At 31.4% G+C, this 22277-nt stretch overlaps 3 protein-coding genes across 4 annotated transcripts; 1 reads left to right on the top strand and 2 right to left on the bottom strand.

The window, feature by feature from the left end:
• Window positions 1-442: 442 nt before the first annotated feature.
• On the bottom strand, window positions 443-2328 carry LOC114170692. The gene is made up of 4 exons (XM_028056224.1): window positions 1835-2328; window positions 1307-1660; window positions 850-1215; window positions 443-771 (listed from the first exon to the last, which is right to left on the bottom strand). Exons 1-4 carry the CDS (start codon window positions 1904-1906, stop codon window positions 529-531), a joined length of 1035 nt encoding a protein of 344 aa, XP_027912025.1. The 5' UTR covers window positions 1907-2328; the 3' UTR covers window positions 443-528.
• Window positions 2329-8528: 6200 nt separating this feature from the next.
• LOC114169283 (peptidyl-prolyl cis-trans isomerase FKBP16-3, chloroplastic) lies at window positions 8529-11941 on the top strand. The gene is made up of 7 exons (XM_028054359.1): window positions 8529-8646; window positions 8902-9170; window positions 9804-9887; window positions 10305-10354; window positions 10781-10829; window positions 11201-11275; window positions 11647-11941. Exons 1-7 carry the CDS (start codon window positions 8610-8612, stop codon window positions 11764-11766), a joined length of 684 nt encoding a protein of 227 aa, XP_027910160.1. The 5' UTR covers window positions 8529-8609; the 3' UTR covers window positions 11767-11941.
• Window positions 11942-11983: 42 nt separating this feature from the next.
• On the bottom strand, window positions 11984-19246 carry LOC114169282 (TBC1 domain family member 22B-like). Of its 2 annotated transcripts, none has more exons than XR_003600880.1 (10): window positions 18910-19246; window positions 16715-16895; window positions 16439-16622; window positions 16052-16122; window positions 15521-15658; window positions 15342-15433; window positions 14036-14307; window positions 13181-13288; window positions 12930-13031; window positions 11984-12449 (listed from the first exon to the last, which is right to left on the bottom strand). XR_003600880.1 is itself a non-coding variant. In XM_028054358.1 (10 exons), the coding sequence occupies exons 1-10, from the start codon at window positions 18990-18992 to the stop codon at window positions 12288-12290; spliced, it is 1371 nt and encodes a 456-aa protein (XP_027910159.1). In that variant the 5' UTR covers window positions 18993-19246; the 3' UTR covers window positions 11984-12287. The 2 variants fall into 2 exon arrangements, 1 of the variants encoding a protein (XP_027910159.1); XM_028054358.1 differs by having other exon boundaries at window positions 13181-13266.
• Window positions 19247-22277: the final 3031 nt, after the last annotated feature.

Genomic DNA, 22277 nt, shown 5'->3' with positions numbered 1-22277 from the left:
CAAATATAGACATTATTTTGTTTTTTTATTAACGTAATATTAGAGTAAGAGTTATATTGTTATTTATGTTATTTATGAGTAGCAGTTATAAAAGTAAATAATGTTATTTATAAAATGATATTACCAATAAGAATACTAAGGTTTAAATATACTTTTACTAATTAACAAATAATTTCATATTTGGTAATAACAGTTTACATTTACTCAAAGTTTTCGCTAATTTCAATTTATATTAATTTAAATTTTAAACTTAATCAAAATATGAAGATAACGAAGGCTGAAACTTGGTATAATAATGCTAAGAGACGTGTACATATTTATCATTAAGTAGATATAGTCAATATAATAGTGAATATAAATAAGCAGTTTTATATCAACATTCCAAAATACATTAATGTTGATATACTAAATATGTAACATAAACTTAAACTATATATTCCAAAATTCATAAAAACGAAACTTAAACTAAGTGTTTGTAGGATGTACGTAATACTTTGACAGACAAAATATTCAAAGCATTACAATAACCTAATTCTTCAATATGTGGATTACGCCCTTTTCTTCATCCTCCACAACAAATCTTATCCGATCACCAGCAGCCAATCCGTTTTCTTTGCAAAACTTCTTCCAACCACAGGTCAAGTAACACTCATACGAACTTCTGCCCGTCCAACGTATCTTACAGTCCCAGAATTGAGCTTGGTCATTCGTCAATCTGTAGCTCTTGCGACCCTTGATCAAGCATTCTTTTGCAAATTTGGAATCCAGATACTACATTCGAAAAAACATGTTAATGCATCATAGATAGGAATTCATGTATGAAAGCAGGATTATATATATCTGTCTTACCAAAGAAGATGCTTTAACATCATAATTGCTTAATTCTTTCTGAAAATTAGGAGCAGCAACTGGAACTTGGGTGTTTGCAGCACTGCCCGAATTTCTGTTATAATCCATTTCTACTCCTTCAGCCGAGAATATCTTATGAAGAAATACATTGTTTCCTACATAGTTTAAATGTAAGTAACACGGACCAGTCAACCCATAATATGGAATGTACCTACTAAAACCAAACAGGACCATCCTCAAATTCTCATCTTTATCCACATATATTTCAAACATCTTTGACAGGGGATCATACAACTTGATCGCGTAATGAAACGCAAGTTTATCCCGACAGAATATTTGAAAGTAATCTGGGACAGTAATCAACATCTAAGACAACAATCAAGACATGAACTATATTAGAATCAATGCCATACAAATGCAACTGTAAATGTAATAACAATGGATTAATATAGCATACCGTCGCTGGGATAAACTGCACCCTAAACGCTTGGAAAAACCTTATTGAAGACAAAGGGTTACATCCAAGAGAAGTCCTTGCTGTACCAGGGTAGTCAAACTCATTCCAGTCCAGATCAAAAAGCCTTATACGAAAAAATCGGTCTCCACAGTAAACAGTACACACATAATAAACATCGTTGACGTTATAAAAAGACCGAATGCTCTGGACACCACGAAACTGTCTCTGACCCAAAAGACCCTCCTCAAACTCTATATTTATGGTATTTCCTTTCGGATCGCTAAAGAAGTTGGTCCCCAGCAGTAGCATTTTACCCCATTGCTCATAAAAACCAACTTCGAAGTCCAGACATTCCTAACATACACGAAAGCAGTACCATTCATAAAAATGAAAACTTTCAACACAAATTTCTACAAATACTTCAACCACAACACCATCGTACAAAAAAAGATTAACTTTACGCCAGAACCTAGGTTTTCATATCCAAAAAACGAAACTTTAAATAAACGAACAAAATCATGCACCAACCTCTGCGGGCTCCATGACAGTCACTGAGTTTTGGTAAAAGTTTGTGAAGCTGATGGCCTTTGATGAAGACATTTTAACGTTTGGAGGCTGCTGTAACTGCGACAGGGATAATGGATTCTTTCTTCTTTTCTGACCAAACACAGGGCTGATGGCTTCTTTCTTCTTTCTGACCAAACACACGCACACTGATCTAACTTACCATTTAAAGCCACAAAACGTTACGACTGAACGAAATAAAACCCCCTGACCAAACCAATCAGCATGGAAAAAAAATATCCCCACGACAAGACATGTAATAAGTTGGTTTTGCCGCCATCTTTTCGTATTCTGAGAGATATATTAAATTAGTAGTAAAAACGTTTACCATACCACTCTAATAATCTACTGCTAGGTTTAAACAAGAAACAAAAACACAAAAAAATAAAACAATTCACCAACATTGATCTTAAATTCAAATCAATTGTCAAATAAATAATTGAATAAGAGAATAATATAACAAATATAACAACACTAATATATAACTGTAATTAATTGTAGGAAATTATTTCAAAATTATATTTATTTAAAGAATATAATTATTACATATTGTTTATAACCATGTAAATATAAATATTAATTTCTTTTTAAAAAATAACTTTTAAATCTAACAACAAAATCCAAAACAAATAAATTAACACCTGTTTTTTACTCTTTAATGTTCACCAAAACTCTAAATTTATTAGCACAAACAACATACTGTAATTAAATTTCTAAAAAAATTAAACTGAGATTTCGTAATCCAAACAAAATAACAATCTATATCATGACAAATAATTTATTCCAAATTACTCAAAAACATATAACATAGAACACATAATATATATCAATAATTAATTATACGTAAATGTATAATTACATAATCGTTAGATGAATTTGTTGTTTCAATATTTTAAAATTCAGAAATAAATATCTATAACTTTTAAATCAAATTATTGATTTATTGATAATAATATTAAATCCGTTTTCTAAACAAAAGTTTTTAAAAACAAAAACACGACCCGTGCGTACGCACGGGTCTCATGCTAGTTTTAACTAAATTTTGTTAAGTTTATCTTACGTTTCAAGCGCATTTCACGATAGTATTTGAATTGTTTACACCGTTTGATACATTTTCGTTTTAATGTTAACTTAAATATTATCATAAAATACGTTTAAAATGTCAAATAAACTTAATAAAAGTTGGTAAGAATGACTAAATACACGCATTTCTAATAAAAGAATAAATTGATATAAAATTTCGAAAAAGGACTAATTCTAAAATTCATTTAAACTTGAAGGACAAAAAATATATTTAATCTTTATTTTTATGTAATTGGTATTATTAGAGATAAAATAGAAAATAACCCAGTGATTTAAAAAAAAAAACTACTAATATATTAATGAAGCTGATTAATAATTGAAGTTTTTTATATGCTACTACGCACATGGGTAATAATTGGGTATTTAAGTTTTTTACAGACTCATAGATAACACTCTTTAAGGGGTGGGAGATATGAAGGAAAAGATCATCTACCCTACATGTTTGGTTTCTTTTCGTATTTTCAATAATTAAATTCAAAGGTTAATTTTAAGTAAATTTTTTTATATGTTTAAATATACATTAAGGAATCGATTTTTAGATTAGAATTGAGGTATTAAAACAATTTTAGATAGATTATATATATATATATATATATATATATATATATATATATATATATATATATATATATATATATATATCTTAGACTTGACTTTGGAATTGGATATCATGTGATAGGGGTCCCACTTATTTATTTTCTTTTCTTTTCCCTATTTTGGTGAGGGATGGTCCCGTTGTTGAATCCAAAAAAATCACGCACCCCTTTTTTAATAGAAAAACTGTACAAACACAATAAATTTATATATTTTTCATACAAAGAAATATAAAGAAAATGGTTATGTGATAAAAATGTCATCATCAAAACGTTGTCCAAAACTTGATCCAACATCTATTAATATATCTTTCTCAAATTATAGAAATATACTTAACATGGCTTCCCACCATTGATTTTATTCTTGATGTTAAATTGTTAGTTTGAAAGTTGATGAAGTCAATATACGCAATATGGGTTGAATTTTGCAGACATCAAAGTTGACAATTCAAAACTTCAATTTGAGAATGCATTTAACAAAGAGATTAATTTTGTCTGCGCCAAATCAATTATTTATACGACAAAGTTTGAGCATCATCACTTTTAACATATCACTGTTCATTAGCTGAAAGAGATATAGAGAACTGATGTAATTAATAAAGAATCCTATTATTTAATAAAATATACATAAGTGTGTACGTGTTTACACGTCAATAGACTTTTTATATGTATATCTTGACCTAAAGAAATCACACTGAAAAAGGAAAAAAAAAATCAAAAACCAAGCAATGAAATAATCGAAGAACTATGAATGTAAACTATACGTTATCATCGGAAAAATAACTTTTTAACATGACAACTTTCTCTCATAATTTGAGGTGACATCTATTAACTTGTTTTTCATTTTTTTTATTTTCTTAATTTTTTATATTCTAAAATCACTCAGAAAATGTTATTTCAAGTTCAGATTATAAGAGAAAGTTGTCAAAACATCTTTATCTGAACAGAAAATGTGTGTTTTAGGGTTTAGGATTGTAGGGTAAGAAATCAATGACCTAGACCTTTAGGACTTGGTCCAGAAGCCAAACGTTGCATCCAAAACGCCATGGTTTTCTTGGCTTGTTCGTAGGCTGAAGAGGTGTATGTTTGAAGGTTATTAGCTCTTGCAAATGCAAACTCTTGAGAGTGAGATAAAACCCTTGCCTCCACCCTACTTTCTCCGATCAAAATAGCAACAAACACAACAACAGCTACCAAATTCAAAAGGGTGCATGCTTTTGAAGAACTCATTGATGAAAGGTTTGGTGAAAGCTAGAAAAGAAGGGTTGTTGTGGTATAGCTATAGGTAGCTACTGCTGCTACTGTATCTCAAACTATTAATTGGAAGGAGCAATGAAAGCTTGTTTTGTGGTTGTGTTGTGGCTTGGTGTTGGTGTTGGTGTTGGTGCCATTTTATAGTGAGTGAGGAAAGGAACAAGAAAGTGTGTTAGATTTGTGCTTCTCTTTTTGGACTTCATTAGCCTTTTCGGTGGACATGGGTTTCAATGGATTACGTGTTGACCAAGGATTTTTGGAAGTTGCCCAGCAATACCAAATTTCATGTATTTCTATATTGTTTAGTGTACTATTATAACCAAAATAAAAATATCATTATGTATTCTAAAATCAAATAGTAAAATGATATTTTGACAACTAAATTTAACAACTTTCTTCTATAATTTGAGGTGACATTTTCTAAGTGACTTCTCATTTTTTTGTTTTCTCATTTTTCTATATTCCAAAATCACTTAGAAGATGTTACCTCAACTAATAAGAAAAAGTTATCAAAATTTAGTTCGATCAAATACATTTTAAGTGTAAATTATAATAAAAAATGTAAAATATAAGATTTTTTATAGGCAAATATTAATCATTAGTATTTTTGTTAGTTGGAGAGTTAAATTTACGATTTCTCTCATATTTTCTTATAAACTTACTAAATCAACCTTATATAACTTTCAAGTGTTAGTGACGGAGTTAAACTCATAATCTTCTCCGACCTTTCTTTCCAACTTACTACTAAATTCGATATATATGTAAACTAACCATACTTCGAAGGAATTATTCTGAACATGTAAAAATAAGCACATGTGGAAAAAAATTGTTTTATACTTAAAGATAATTAATTGATAATGTAAAGTTATTTACACTAATAAATGTAAAAAAAAAAAAAGTATATACTGTAGAATTTGGTCATAAATGGTGTTAAGTCAATCTAAAACATGTACATGATTTGGTTGGAAAAGAGAATACACGGTTTGATGTTGAATATGTGAAAGGGTTTAAAAGATGAAAGAATTGATAGGTAAGTTTTGGCTAACAGTGTTGACAAAGAAAAGGTGCAAATATGTTATGTTTTGAGTGATGTAGCGTGATAGGGAAAATGAAAGAATAATGAGTAAATATGTTATGTTTAAAGTTGAATTGACTAACTCATATTTGACTATGCAATAGGAAAATGAAAGAATAATAGGTTTCACCTAACCAATTTATTTAGAATATCTCAGATATTGCCACCTACTTTTTTTTAGTTTTTCACTAAGGAATTTAATAGCAAGTTGGATCTTTTTTCGTGTTCTAAATTCCAACTAACTACTCACTTTTTTTTTTTTTTGCAAATTAGGGAGAAAAAAAAATAATGGGAAAAAGAAAGAATATCTTCAAAGACGTGTTATTAGGGCTATCCAATGGGACAAATAGAAAAAAAAAAACAACAATGAAGGCACAGCACCTAACCAGAATCTGCAATTGTCACGAGTAATATTTTAATGGTTAAGTTAATTAAAAATTGCATACAAAATTATAAAGTTGTGTTTTAACACTTAAAAATATTAGTGGAGTTAAGTGTGAGTTGAAGTCGCACTATTAATTAAGAATGGTCAAGAATAAAATATGTAAATAAAATAAAATAAAAAATTATACGTATATTGTTTTAAAGTTTTAGTTTGAAATTTATATATTGTCTCTTATATCTTTCATATTTTTATACTTTCTACAAATTCTTAAGACTCATAATATTTTATAGTGTAATTATATAATCTTTAATATTATTCTATATTATAATACGACTCTTGAAATTTTATAAATTTGAATTTCAATTAAGTTCATATCAAATTCTCAAAATCAAAATACGGACTTAAACGAATGTTTATGATATAGAATTTTAGATACTTTTTAATTAATAAATACTATATTTTAATATGTTAGTTTTCGTTAAGAAAAAATTGAAACTTATAAATTTTCTTTCCACTTTTATGTCCAAATCAATGTATACCTCTTATAAAATCTAAATTCGAAATTATCTTCTAAATAAATAAAGTTTAGTACTAGCTAATATATTGGAATATAAATATACAATTTTCCTAAACATTTAGAATAAAATCTTTATTTGTTTCTGGTCATCTCATACTTGATTCCCGATGAAAATCTTATCCATACAAATTTAGAATTTAAGTAAGGACATAAATAAAATTCAACACAGTAAAATAAGAAAATTTTAAAAATTTCTAAGAAGAAATTATTAATATTTATTAAATATTTATTAAAGAATGAACTAGAAACTTTTTAGTATGAATAAAAAGCATAGATGTGAAAAGAGAACAAAAATAAAAGACGTAATTTTCAATACAAGTCGTGTGTCTAATATTGAAATTTAAAATTGAGGAGAGACTTATGGAAATGAATTATAAAAACTAAAAGATATAATATTTATTGATACAACGTGTCAAAATTTAAATATCAAATTCAAATTAGGATTGATTAAAATTATAATAATTTTAAAATTAATTTTTTATATAAAAGAAAGACATCCTCAACGCATTAACATTCTAAATTTAAATCAAATCAATAAAAATTAGACTTAAGCAGTAGTGTTTGAAATTGATAAAAAAAATTGTAAATGATAAAAATATAGATACTCAGTGCAAGTGAAGCCACTTGAGATAATAATGACAAAGAAAACAACTCTCAAAATACTATTTTTTAAGAAGGAGGACTTCATTTTTGTTATAGAGTCAATTTTCTCACTATACTATAATATTAAATAATCATATATTATTATATTATAGTCGTTTTGGTTTTGATAAATTAATATATAACCAGGTCGTATTTAGACTATATAGTATACAGAGTTGAAGTTCTTTTTTTAACTAATCTTAACAACTTTTCTCGTTTTTCATTTTCGATTATTTTAACAATTCTGACATTAAATATTTCAGTTCGTAGTTTGAATGCTTCATATGTTTTGTTTGTCCGTTCACATTGAGTTTCTAGCTTATGCTTGCTCAAACCAACACCAAGAATTGTTGCCATACTCTAACAATTTGACTCTCTAAGTATGTTCTTACATTTACTAAGAATTCTCCATAATTTTATCATTGTCATTGCTACATGCAAAAAATATAGTTTCACATAGTACAAATACAGATATGAATGTAATATTGAATACGATACTGATACGAACAATTCAATGCCTGTAATTTTCAAACAAAATATAGGTAATGAGAATGCGGATCTATATTAGATCATTATGTATTTATATTTTCAGAATTATTTGTTTCGGTATATCTAATAAGTTTCACATCGCTTAAGAATCGAGGTTAAACCAAGTTTAAATACTCCTATCTCCCTCTACCTTCGGATGCATCTTTTAAAGAAAAAACTATGAGGGAGCTCAAACGCTTCAAAACGGACAATACATCGAGAACGTGGTGGTTGTTTCTAACAACGGACAATACATCGGGAACGTGGTGGTTGTTTCTAACAATAGCTACCGGACAAATTTGGATCAGAATCGAAACATTATTTATAAATTAAATTAGTTAAATATAGAGACAAAGGAAGGATGTTTACATATAGAGTGTAAAAAGAAACTATGTGAGTGCAAAAAGAAATCCCCTTATTCCCGAAGGTTACATATTGGGTCACAGCCCGGACCAACCCGAGTCCATGCAATCTGATCCACATGTTTGGAAAGAAAATTACTTTCCGCACCCACTATTGCTTCTTCATACACCTCCCCGTTGCAGGATAAGGATGAAAGCAACCTCTGCGTTTGGGGACATGGTCGCAAGACATCGTCGGAAATGTCTGCCATAGCTTCCTCTCTGCTTCTCCCACTCGGTAGCCCCATTTCTTTTTCTTCCTCATAATTCCCACTTCTTTCCTTCACACCATAACTCAACAATGCATAACAGGCTTTCCAAAAAACACACACAAAAAGAAAAGTTGTGTTGTGTTCATATACATTATTCATACGAATCACTAAGCAGTTGACGATCATAGACTGTGAAATCAGTTTTATTTCTGCACAGTGTTGACCCAATTTCCTTCTTCAATGGTAGAGTTGTTTTCTGAACTTCAGTTCCCATTTGACAGGTTCTACTCGTGGTAAAGGTCCCTCTTTTACTCCTCCTCAGAGCATTTTGGTTGACAAATTTCGAAGATTAGTTGTTAAAGTGGAGTCCTCAGAGAGAAGGGAATGCAACACTGCTATGTTTAATGCCAATTCACGTCGGAACTTTCTTGGGTTGGCTCTTGGAGTCTCGGGCCTCTTCATGGGTTCATTGGATGCCAGTGGAGCTGGTTTGCCCCCAGAGGAAAAGCCAAAACTATGTGATGAGACTTGTGAGAAAGAGCTTGAAAATGTATGGTGAGATTGCATAGTCCCCTTATTTGCCTCCTTTCTGTGCTTCTCTCTGCTTAAACATTGACGATGATTGATGTACATTGCTTACAATGCATCACTTTTGTACTGTGATGATAGAAGACATGTTTCTGTAAGATGATGAATTGTGTCAAATATTGGGAAGTTTACATGAATGTCGCAGAAAATAGGACAATTTCATTGTACTTTCTTGTCTCTAAAAGTGGTTAATATAGATTTGTTAACCTACAGTGATAAGGTTTTTAACAAATTATTGCTAGTCACCAGCAAGCCCCTTCGTTGACTTGATAAAATTTAAGCCTTAAGTTCCTTGCACAGTGCCTAATCTTCCTCCTAATTCTTTCTGGTTAATAGAATCTTACGTTCTTATTGAATGAGTAGAGCTTCTTATAGTTCTACATAAGATACTACATGATGTTCAATGTCATGCAATGAAGAATCTGTTGTTTTTGGTAGAAATATTTAACCGATGTGATGTGATAGCATTTTATGTTGAAGGTTACACGTTTTTTGGGACCTTAATCATCACTAGATGAATGGATTTTACATTACTAACAATTTAAGAGCCGTAGTTAATGACAGTTTTTGTCTTTGAATGTTTTATGCAATGAAGGTGCCTATGGTAACTACAGGATCTGGTTTGCAATACAAGGATATTAAAGTAGGGCAGGGTCCTAGTCCACCAATTGGATTTCAGGTATGTCAAATTTCTGTCTTTTGTTTGCCAGTCTTGACCTTTCAGAAAGGAAGCCAATGCCAAATTTGAACCAGATTATCAATCCATGACTACTTAAGTTGGATCTTAAGGAACAAACTGAATTTTTTTTCTTCCATTTGCATCAAAATTAACCTTTGGGGCACTGCATAACTTTCTCATGCACTTGAATCATTGGAGGCATATTTTGAAAGGAATAGACCACCTCCTTTCTGAACTTGCTGAAGTTTGATATTTCTATGAAGATTAAAGTTTCTTCATTCTTTTTCAACCTTTAATAAACTTCAAAGTTATATTTATCAGGAGTAAAGTCCTCAGTCAGTAGATGATTTTTTTCTCAATATACCAAGACTGTCTTCATTTCCACATGCCTCTTTGACTAATGAAATATAATTTCAGGTGGCCGCTAATTATGTTGCAATGGTTCCATCTGGACAAATATTTGACAGGTATTATAAATTTGCATCAGTATTTCTTCAATCCATGAATTGGTACTCGTGAAATGGTTTTTGTTGTTTTGCATGCATGCGAAGTTTTATTTGAATGTGCAGAATTACACAACCATGCCTAATCATACGTTGGACATCTAAATATTTTATTAGTAGAATCGTCAATCAACCATATTTAGCAAACAGCCAATACACTTGGACTGCTTCTGATGTTTCAATTTGTCCATTCCTTTTTCAGTTTGATGTTAACTTCCAATTTTGGTTTTGAAGATTTTCTCTTTGAATCCTGATTAAAAAATTTCACCTCTATGTATACTCACATCACATGGATGCACTATGCTGAAAAATGAATTTTAAGCCTGTGAATATACCTAGATAGAAGTTCTTTATTTGTGTTTCTCTTGTCCACCCTTTCCAATTTTACAGTTCACTGGAGAAAGGACAGCTTTACATTTTCCGCGTTGGTTCTGGTCAGGTAAACTCTGGATATTGCTTTTCTTGTTTATATCTTAAAGTTTAAGAATTTCTCGAATTTGGATTTTCTGCTGGATTTTTCTGTGATGTTCCTCTGCTATGTCTGTGATGTTCCTCTGCTATGTCTTCAAAATACATTGATGGACACTAATTTTGATATTTTAAAATATATTAAAAAGATTTTTAAAATATCAACATCAGTGTAATTTTAAGATCAACATATGATAGCATCAAAAAATCTAATAGAGAATCTGAACTCGAATTTCTCTTTCACCGTAGTTAGTACTCAAACTTGGCAAACAAAAGCTTTGTGGCCAAAGTGTTTGACAATGCGTTTGAATATTAACTGATATTCAGCCCAATGAGTGACAGGTTATACCGGGACTTGATGAAGGTATTCTGAGCATGAAAGTAGGAGGGAAGCGCCGACTGTACATACCTGGATCAGTAAGCTTCCATTTTTACGGTTCAAGCTAGATTCCCCAGAAATTATTAGATGGTTTTTGAACATGATGAAGACCAATTTACATATAAAACACAATTAGTTTTTTTTATATAAATAAAAAAAATGTAGATACGTCCCGGTAGTGATCGGAATCACCTGAATCGTGTAATATGTGTCTTTTTACTTCTGAAACATACATTGAATGCATTGAAAAAAAAATACTGCAACTTTTGACTATGAACACTGTGCTTGAAAATTGCACTGACAATCGAGAAGAAGCACTCAATGCTATGATAATTTTCATTTACTGATACAAAAATGGCTAATGCTCTGTTCTGATTGTTGACTATATATCTTTGTGTTTTATTGGCAGTTGGCATTTCCAAAAGGCCTTACTTCTGCTCCTGGAAGACCAAGGGTGGCTCCAAGCAGTCCAGTCATATTTGATGTTAGTTTGGAATATATACCGGGGCTTGAAGTGGATGAAGAATAAAATAAGGTTGTCCATTCTAGATTTGATTGTACCTAATCAATCTTGATTTGTATTTGTAACTATCACCATTATATACAATCGTTAATTCTTTGTGAGAAATGAGCATAAAATCTATGCCGAGTAACATTGTTATGATATCTGAGTTCAGATATAACAAAAATCTTCCTTATGATAATACTTAAAGGGCTAGCATAAAAATACATGGAGTTAACAGCCATTTCCATATACATAATGCTTGTATAAAGTCTCCATTAAAATGTTGCATACACAAACTGGGTATCGATTGTTGTTCTGGAGTATATATCGTTGATACAACAGAAGTAGACTCACTTTGTCTATCATTTGTTTTTGTCTCTCCTTTACAAAATATTACAAGGTCACATACAAATAGAAGTGGTTTACAAGAATAGTTTAATAACAAAAAAGCACCACATAGTGAGCAAGAGCTGAAGTAATCTGAAAATCAAGAAAAAGAGAAGGTAAATTTGAAGAACTAAACCCAGAAAACAGCAAATGCCGGCTCAGCTAATTAAATGGCTGGGAGAGTTGTTGAACATGGTGTGCCACATGAATGCTTGTGAAAGCACCATCTCAAGCTCCTGATGAGTCCAATTCTCTGTTGGGAGGTTCTGAAGGAACATTACCAATTCTTGGAAATCAAATTTCTGGAGCTTGTCTGACCACTAAAGGGAAAAAAAGAAAAAGAAAAATCACTTCCTACTAAAGTAATTATTACCAAAAGCAAGAAGAATGCAAATAATCTAAGCAACTACATAAATTCATCATGAAACAAAGAAATGCATAAAAGATTATGCGTGTAACAGTGGCAATAGACAAACAGGGAGTACAAGTATATATAGGAATGTTTGCATCATTTAGAAAGCAATTTTGATCCCCGTTGGAAATAATCTAAGCAATTTTAATACACGGAAGGAATATACAAAAGGCATTTATCTTAAGCGGTAGAAAGTGGGGCAAAAGCAAAAGAGAAACGTAAGGGTAAAGAAAATGTAAATCACGCCTAGCTTTTATCCTACGTGCCAGAAGAGCTGAAGAAATATACACCAACAAATTGACCAGCAGAGAGACTATTATCAGAACAGTTGCAAGATGAAATCTGATTCAGAAGATTCAGATAGAATGGCTAAGGAAACCTTGCTCACCGTTAGAAGGAAGCTGGCAAATATATATATTAGGAAGTCTGGTAAGTCATCTCCTTCAGCTAAATATGTATCCCAAAGGCGCGTAATGAGATGGAATGGTATCTAATTATATAATAAGACATCGTTAGTAAAAGCATAAAATCATCTTAAAATTTTATCCCATACAATGTTTCCATTCTGTCATGTTATCAATTACATTATGTTTTTACAAATCTATCCCACTTATAAGAAAACAAAATATCAAAGCAAACCTCACGGATGAGAAGACAGTTGAACCAGCGGAAAGCAAACTGAAGAAATTCAAGTCCCTGATCCTCCAAGTGCCGCGAAACAGGCTCTGGTGCAGCTCAAAAGTTTCACTAAGGCACATCAGATTACATTTGAATACATACAATAATAATAATATAGCAAAAAATATGAAATTCCTTTTCTTCAGTAAATGGGAAATGTCTAGTCGAACTTTCCAAGCCCTTGTGACACCAAAACTGATTCTACTCTTCTGTGTAGGATAAGAGTTCCAAACAAAAACACACAGAATTTTAACCACAATCATAATTAATTACAAACAACCACCTAGCCACCAGAACATATACTCATAACAAGTCTTAGGTTAAAGAATTCCAGCAGGGAGAATTTTAGGTGCAAATTACAGGTGCTTTACAACTTTTACACCTATTTCCAGGGTTGAGGGTAGAATGGTAATGTTCCATGTTATCAGGTTCAGTGATTCATTCTCTTCGTCCTAATTGTTCATATTCTTCTGTTTGTCCTAATGTTCGATGATGCAAAATATGTGAGTATTTTTACTCTAAAAAGTTCAAACAAATTATTAATATCTTATTAAAAAGAGCGAAGTCTTGCTGCTATATAGTACCAAGTAAATGACACAAACAACATTACAACAAACCAAATATATCTTCATAAATAAAGGAAGGAGAAGATTCGTGTGAAACATGAAAATTCAACACACAAGTAATGTTAAAAATTTCGAATCAATGACACTTAAGAATATAAGTGTACCAAATCAATAAAAAGTTGTAAGGCCATTAAGTTTCATAATTACAACAATGCTTGAAGGAAGACAAAAGGCCTTAGAAAAAGGTTACCATCAATCCTCCTGACCAATTCCTTCAACTTAAAAACAAGCCTCTGAATTCCAGGTTGAGCGAATGTGTAATGATCTTGCATACCATCAAGCAACTTTGACAAGCAGCAGTAGCAGTCTGCCTCTACATTAGAGATTGTATCTGGTGATAAATCAGACATTGACCAATTATCTATATCCCCTTCAAAATACTCTGATAAGAAAACAACCAAGAACGGTGTAACAAGATCATTTATCCCCTGAACATATCCACTTGCTGGATGGCGAATAGCCCTGGTAAAAGATTGGGAAATTATGTCAGTGAAATAAGATAAAAGAATAGATCTGGTATGCATTTGTAAGTCAATAACAAAGGCTGAAGAGCTTCAGAATATCTATTATGGGTAAAGACTGAATCCAGAACAATTCATGCTGGCATAATTGTTAGAGCATATACAGTGGCTTCTAAACCACGCTAATTTTCATTCAGCCGTCATTCTGTTTGTAACACCTCTGTCAGTTGGTTATACTGGGTTGTTGACGATCAGCACTAGGATTTTGTTTCATATAAAGACTAATCACCTTTGTATGACCAATGAGATTTAACAACATCAGAAATCATTTTCAGTTTTCAATTCTCCCTAATTTTTCTCTTTGATCTCTTCCCTCTCAATACAATCCTATATTTTCTCCCACTTTATTCATAATTAGTTTTTCAATCTTTGAATCACTCTGAGACAGTCATGGGAAAACTAGATGCCTAGACCACAAGATCTACTTTGGTTCTGGCATTATTTTTCCGCAGGTCATTGCTCAAAAAAGCTGCTAAGAAAGCAAATATACACAAGACTAAATCAACCTTTTAAACATCTTGTGAATCTGTAGCACATATGCATCAGAAGGTAACTAACCATTTGCTGATATCTAACAATGAAACCGTTTCTAGAACGAATGTGTGATCATTCCCCTCCCAAGGCCTCTCCTGAGTATAATCTAGTCCATAAAACAGTTACCAGTTTACTTAACAAGATGTAGCAACTTGGAAACACATTGCCTAGACCAATAACACTTTAACGCTTATATTTTTCAAGACTAGTTGAGTACAGTACCATAAAAGAAAGCAAAAGTCCCACAGTCTAGAACTGGTATCTACTCAAATGGTTGTTACATCCATAATGGAAACAGATCCAGTACACCAGTATTTGTTGGGTTCACATTGGTACATACCCAATACTAAGGAATTTTCAACTTAACAAAAAAATCCATAACATACAGCAGTAGACTACAAATAATATCTGGCCAACAAATGAGTAACAACAATATCTAACCAAGCATAAAGAATACGTTCCAATGATTTCTGAACTTGCGATTGCTGGAAGAATGGAACATCAGGCACAGTTCTTGGACAATCAACACCAATCTAACAAATATAAAATGACAACAATCAGAAAGAAATACATTATTTTCACAAATAATCAATATAGGAACATATGAAACTTGAGAATACCTGACGAAGCATGTTGACCTCATCATCTGAACGTTCTGTATCTGGAATATCGTAATACTGAGATATACAGTCAAGATACTCAAGGCGCTTCCTTCTTAGAACTCCCTCCCTTCTATCTGAATTAGGTGGTGCATATCCCTGTTGTCAGTATATCTTTAAATTTCCAGGAAGGAAAATTGGTATACATAAAAAAAAAGTGTGACGGGGGTAAATAATGTTGAGCCCTCACTCAAACTAATCTCTATAGTATAAATCAATTCAACTTTCTTTTCCAAAATCTACTGTATATTAGCGTTTCAAAACATTCTGTAAGCAGCACCTAGATCAATTGCAATAGAATAATTTCATGGCTAATCCTCTGTCAAACAAAAGTTTAATCAAAGACATCCCCTAGATAAAATAAGAATCCACACAGACCTGAAAACTTGTACACAAAACAAAACTCATTATCTTTACAATTTGTATGACTAGGAACCACCATCAAAGGCATGAATGAGAGAAAGAAAAATAGCTGAAGGACATAGAGCTTACCAACAAAAGTCTCCACACTTTAGGACGCATATTGTCTGGAACACCACTCCATGCTAATTCACGCAACTTGTCTAAAATATAGATTTCAAGGAGGAGATATTTTATTGGGGTAGACAACAGTAGGTTTTCAAAAGGCTTAAGAAAAGATAAGACAAAAATTCACATATGATGTTAAGGGCATGGTTCAATAATTCAGTTTCTGTTGCAATTTATCTTTTATCCTTACTGCTAAAATTATCCATAGGGAAAAGGCAACCCCGTTATGGGTATGTTCATAAGAGCTCACCGCTTAGGATCCCCGTACTGGTTGCAACCAAGTACGAGATATAAGGAAAAAGTCAACGAATGATGCACAAAAGAAAATACAAACATGGAAAGTTAAAATACCTAATATAACCACTGTCTCGGAAAGAACCTTAGTGAACTTCATAACTCTTGCAGAGTCCGTAGATCTTGCACCCACAATAGACTTGGGGATTTCTTCAGGCAGGTTGCCTCCAAAGGAAGTCGACACTTTTAGCTTACTGGCATTGGCAATACTAATTGGTTTGTCTGTACTCGGAAATTCCTCCTGCATCAGAGTAGAAATTCCACTTGATGAGCTGATCATATCAGTCTCATAGAGACAGTATAAAATGATATAGTTAGGAATAACACTGTCACCTCTATTGGCCCATATGTGTGATCACTTAGACCAGCATCATTGTGAGAAAAGCTCCTCTTGTAACTTGGTGAGGATGTCTTTGAGTTTGGGTTATTTGATATCTTTGAGTTTGAGTTATCCGGAGGGTCTGACCTACGGCTCAATAATATTTTACCAGGAATGCTGCGCCCCTTGAGTAACCTTTATAAAGAAGGACCATAGAAGTTGCCACTGTCAATCATAAGGGTACTGTTCGAAGAACTTGTTTACAGTTCATTTTGAATTTATGTTATTGTTTACTAGAGTTCATAATGAGTCTGTAAGTTGATTTCAGCCTTATAAGCCATCGATTAAATTGCTACTATCAATATCAATCATCAATCATAAAGATACATTTAGAAAAACTTATCTACAGTTTATTTATTATATTACAGACATAAACAATTGTGCAATTGTTTACTATAGCTTAAAACATGTTTGTAAGCAATTTTCAGCTTATTTAAATGAGCTTTTCACGATAACTTACAGAAACAATGTACAAACTCATGAAAACAGTTTAATCTTTATATCCCATCATTTCCTCCACTGTTTTTGGCCCCTTCTCTTCAACCTTTAGTTCCTTAAACCACAAGGAAGATTTAAGTAAGGGAAGCTGACTCTATTTTGACATTTAAATTTAAATTAAAACAAGCAAAGACTTGTCTAGATTTTGGGCTATGAAACTATATTAAATGGAAAACCAAAACTAGATGAATTTTGTTATTTTATGTAAACTATAGTGTTTGGTTGTTGTTTTGGTGGAAAAATTACTGACATACAAGCTGTAGATAATTATATTAGCTTTCAAACAAGATAAGAAACAACTTGATATGATTAATATAACTATAGATATTGTGTTAAACTCTACAAAGGTCACTTAAAGAGTTTGTGAATTACAAGTTAACAAGTTGTGGTTACCTTGGAGAAAATATGACATGACACAAGTACAGTGTAAATGTTGAGAGGATGGACATGCAGAATTTATTAATAATCTGAATCATATAGATGAAGATATCAAGTGACGGGAAAGGCCAATAAAGGTTTTTGCTACCTATTTGGAAATAAGTGTGCGAGTAGGTAACCTACCATAGATTAGTTACTATAAGGGACTTGTGGAGGCCATAAAATCAGTTGATTTTCGAATAGTCAATTTGATAATCAAGTATAGTGTGTAAAATTAATTACCATACGGAATTGTGGTTAGAAGATCAATTCATTTCCATACGTCTAACTTGATGGTCAAGTATTATGTGTGAAATTAGTTATCATATGGTTTGAATTATGGCCAGATAACCAACGGATTTTCATATTGGAAATTTGATGACTAGGTATTTTCTGACCATTGATATGATTTTGAGTCTTGGAGTAGACATGGTTGCGATTGATTTCTTTTGTCATGTCAAATTTTGTGTTTCTTTGTATATATGCTCTTGTGTAGATATAAAGATTTCCTAGCTTACCCTATTCGGTTGTTTGTTTTATAGCTATGATATACACAGGACAGGAGCACATAACACTGCAGGTATAAGGTGGTCTGGTATACAAGAGTATAGAAGTGTTCCAGGGTTTTGAATTATTATTCCACCTTTCTTTTGTTGTGAATGAATTATTAGCATGATATAGTTTTACGACAAATGTTATTAATCAAGTTCTATTTCAATTGATCTATCGATTATGTGTGCATATGTAACTAGTTATTTAGTAGTTTATGTTCTTTAAAGTGATGTTTTATGGAGGTAAAATGAACTGAGTTTATTCCCTAAGCTAAAAAAGCAATTCAGTTCTCTCATTTGACTTCTCCAAAAGCTGAGATGCATAAATTGGTTTCAGTTTACCGGAGAAGTTCAACTCACATTATCTTCTTATTTTTCTTCTTATAAACAAAATAATCCGAACAAAATTGTCATTTTCTAAATGCAGCCTAAGCTAATAATACACTAAGCTTAGAGCTTCAAGTTGTCGGTGAAACTGATTAACTGAGTACAAAATTCAGAAGGGGGAAATAATAATACCGTTCAATTAACCAATCCACTGAAGAGGAAGAAAATGAAAACTTCAGAAATAAGCTTAGTTATGAAATCAACTAGAGAATACAAAAGGGATAATAAAACCACGATGAACCAATAGTAACACCCTCCATTTGAGAAAAAATAAAAAGAGAGGAATTGAGGGTTACCCTTGAACATTTTTTAGGGTCTGATTCAACCTGGAGTCAAGCGTAGCAGCTGTGTTACGCTCATCTTCTTGGTGCTTGTCCATGCTTATCACAGCTTTCGTTGTTTGTTTCAGCTACTGCTCTTTTCTTACGGAGGAGAATTGCTGAAACTATCACTCGTCCATGGTGGTTGTCGTCATCTATTACCGCCAAAAGAACATTCTAAGTTCCAAGTGAAAACCCACATCGCTACGCTTTGTGTTTCTTTAATTCGCAGTTTTTCGTAATGGCTTTGTGTTGTGTATTTTTGTTTTTTTCTTTTCTGTCAGTACCCTTTCGACCGCAAGCGCATTCCTCTGGCCGAATAGGTTACATATTTATTTAACATCTTAAAGAAATATTTTCTTTTAATCATTGAAAAATGTTTTAAAGGCGCGGTTCAATCAATATAATATAGTTCTGGATTTTAAACTTAGAAAAAAGCTTTTAAAATAATTATGTTTTCCTTAATATATGTTTACTAAAAAGGACTTGTGTGATAAGGAACATTTTTCAAAGTTTTTCACCGAAACTTGCAATAGTTAAAAAAAAAAAATCAATTATTTTAAGAAAACTTGTGGAGTGCAAAGGTGGAAGTTGGTTATCAGTTCTTATTTTATTTTTATAAATATTTTCAAATTATAATTATATATTATTATATCATTTATATTAATTTTAGAAGAGTTTTTTTTAAATCTGAAAAATATGTGGAATTTTTCTCTCCAATTTGATTTTCTTTTTTTTTAGGTCTTTTTCCCTGCCTTTTTTACCTCCTCTTTTCCTATTTTTCAATTGTTTATCTTTTCCAAAATCAAATTGTACCACAGTAAAATTGAAGATCCAATCAATTTTTTCTTTTGAATAAGTTCATTTTTTATTTTGTCTTCCTCTTGCATACTTTTTTTTTTACGATCTAGACAAATATCTATCGGTTAGAAATCATGCTCTAATTGTTGACCGAACTTTTTTTTGTGTACATGGAGTTATTTTAGACTTTGAATTTGTGTAAGAAAATAGAAGTATTAGGAATATAATTTAAGGTAAGAGAGGTTAATCATTTAGAAGTTGTTAATTCTGTCTAAATGTTGAGTCTTGGTTTTCAAATTTAAATTGGGGTGATTGAAAAATTTTACAATTGCATGAAAGAAAATACATATGTTTATTGTGTGTTCCACTGGGCGGTGATAAATTTATATTAGAAAAATTATGATAAATAGTGTATAATTTTTTTTTCAAGGGAAAGATTTGTGATGGAGATGAAAAAAAAAACATTTACGTCAACTAAACATGAGAAATTTCATAGGAATCCAATAATTAAATAAAATGAAAAACAATTATCTAAAATTCTTAAAGTTACATGTAATAAATTTAAAAATTCTTTAGAACTTAATTTGGGGAAGTGTCCTTAAATTTGACAATATCCACCAAATCAAATTGATTTTGCATAATATTGTCATTATTCCAAAAATAGATATATAGAATATGTTTACAAATTCCTCCGTAAAATATATTTACAATTTTTCCACATGAGAAAAACATAATCTATAATTTTGAAAGATGAATAATATTTAATTTGCTAAAAGGATGTATACAATACAAAAATTATATACCTAAATAATCACCACTTTCTTTAGGAAGACCATCAACAGTTCAAGAGTTCTATTGCTTTTTTTCAAGAGTTCTATTGCTTCGTCACTCTCTCCCTTGCACTTTCGTGTCACATATGATCATTACATGTGGATAAACCACAACACAATAAACAATATGATAAGTTAGTGTAATCTAAAATTTGTGAGTTTTAAATAAAAAGACAATATGCTAAGAGTTTAAAAAATAACTACATAGCTTTCAACAAATCATACAATTTGCATCCAACCATAAATGCTCAGCTTTAATAGCCCATTCATGTACCAATAACCATGAACATAACATCCGCATGACTGTTGTATTTACTAGCACCATGAGATCTTGCACCTACCATTGATTAATCACTCCTACATCTCATAAGTTATAGTTATAACATGTTCAAACCTTGCCCGATCCACAAAAGCTTGACAAGGTAAATTCTATATCTCATGAGTTCAACTCCAATTGACTCACTCTATATATAAATCTCTATTGACTCTCACAGCTAGCCATATTCATCAATATGAATCCAATGGCTAGTAGATCACATGATTTCATCTAAGTCCTTATAATCAATACATCCCACTCAAAACCAAAACACTGTAATATTCCCATATTGAGAATAATTACCTCATCATTTCATTCATATTCATAGTATTTCAAAGTAAACATTACCATATTGGTAAACACACTCACAATAAAGTAGCCACATAACAACATATCACTCATAGTTTTCTCATCACATAACTTCAATCACCTATTATTTATTTTAATTTAAATACTAATAATTAGTCATTTATTTTCTATTGCATTAGCATAATATTCAAATACACTACTTCCAATAAGTATATCAAATATGTAAAAAACATTTATCTAACCACAAGCCTTTAATCAAAGATGCCAACTACCAAAGTGAATAATCATGTGTCGAGGACCAACCGTCAAAATTGTAGCCTTATCCAACAGTTAACTTCTCAATCTCCCTAAAATGACTCAGAACAAGAAAATACGGTGGCACCTAACACTAGGTATGTGGCGCCCGATACCAAGAGTCTAAAAAAACCATGGATTTGAGTTTTAAGTGGGGTAATAAATGGCACCCAACGCTAATGCTTAACACTCGGTGGGTGGCACTTGACACTAAACCTCCTAGGAGGCACTGACTTAAAAGCCTGTGATAGTTCATAAGTGGCGCCCTCGACCTTTATATTTCTTTGACTTGTGTTTTTCAAATTGTGTTCGCCAATTTTGTGGTATCGCCCAATTCGTATAAGTGAACGACTTTTATTCAACCGAGTTAGGTCACCCAAATCTAGGTCAATTTAGCTTATCTTTAGTGAAAATTTTACGAGGTCAAAATAACATTAGTTATATCAGATTAGATGATCATAACACAACCAAACGAGTTCCACAAGCAAATAGATTAAAAATTTAAAATCATATTAACACAACTCAAATTGATCAATTTTATAACAATACAATCATTAGAAATAAACTAGCTTTCCTTGCTTGAATAAACTAAAATAATATTTTCCCACAAATTTTACCTCCCACATATTATTTCACATGCATATAAAAAATCATGATCAATTATCAAAACACATCCTAATTATCATAATTAAACAAATATTTATTTTGAATTCTTAAACGCTATATGCAAGCTCATAAAAAAAATAAAATTAGAAGACAACAAATAAAATATAAAAAAATGAAGTTCTTAAGAT

Source organism: Vigna unguiculata, chromosome 11, assembly GCF_004118075.2.
Source record: "Vigna unguiculata cultivar IT97K-499-35 chromosome 11, ASM411807v1, whole genome shotgun sequence".
Taxonomy (NCBI): domain Eukaryota; kingdom Viridiplantae; phylum Streptophyta; class Magnoliopsida; order Fabales; family Fabaceae; genus Vigna; species Vigna unguiculata.
The sequence above is the reverse complement of the archived record's forward strand: the minus strand, read 5'-3'. Positions and strand labels throughout refer to the sequence as shown.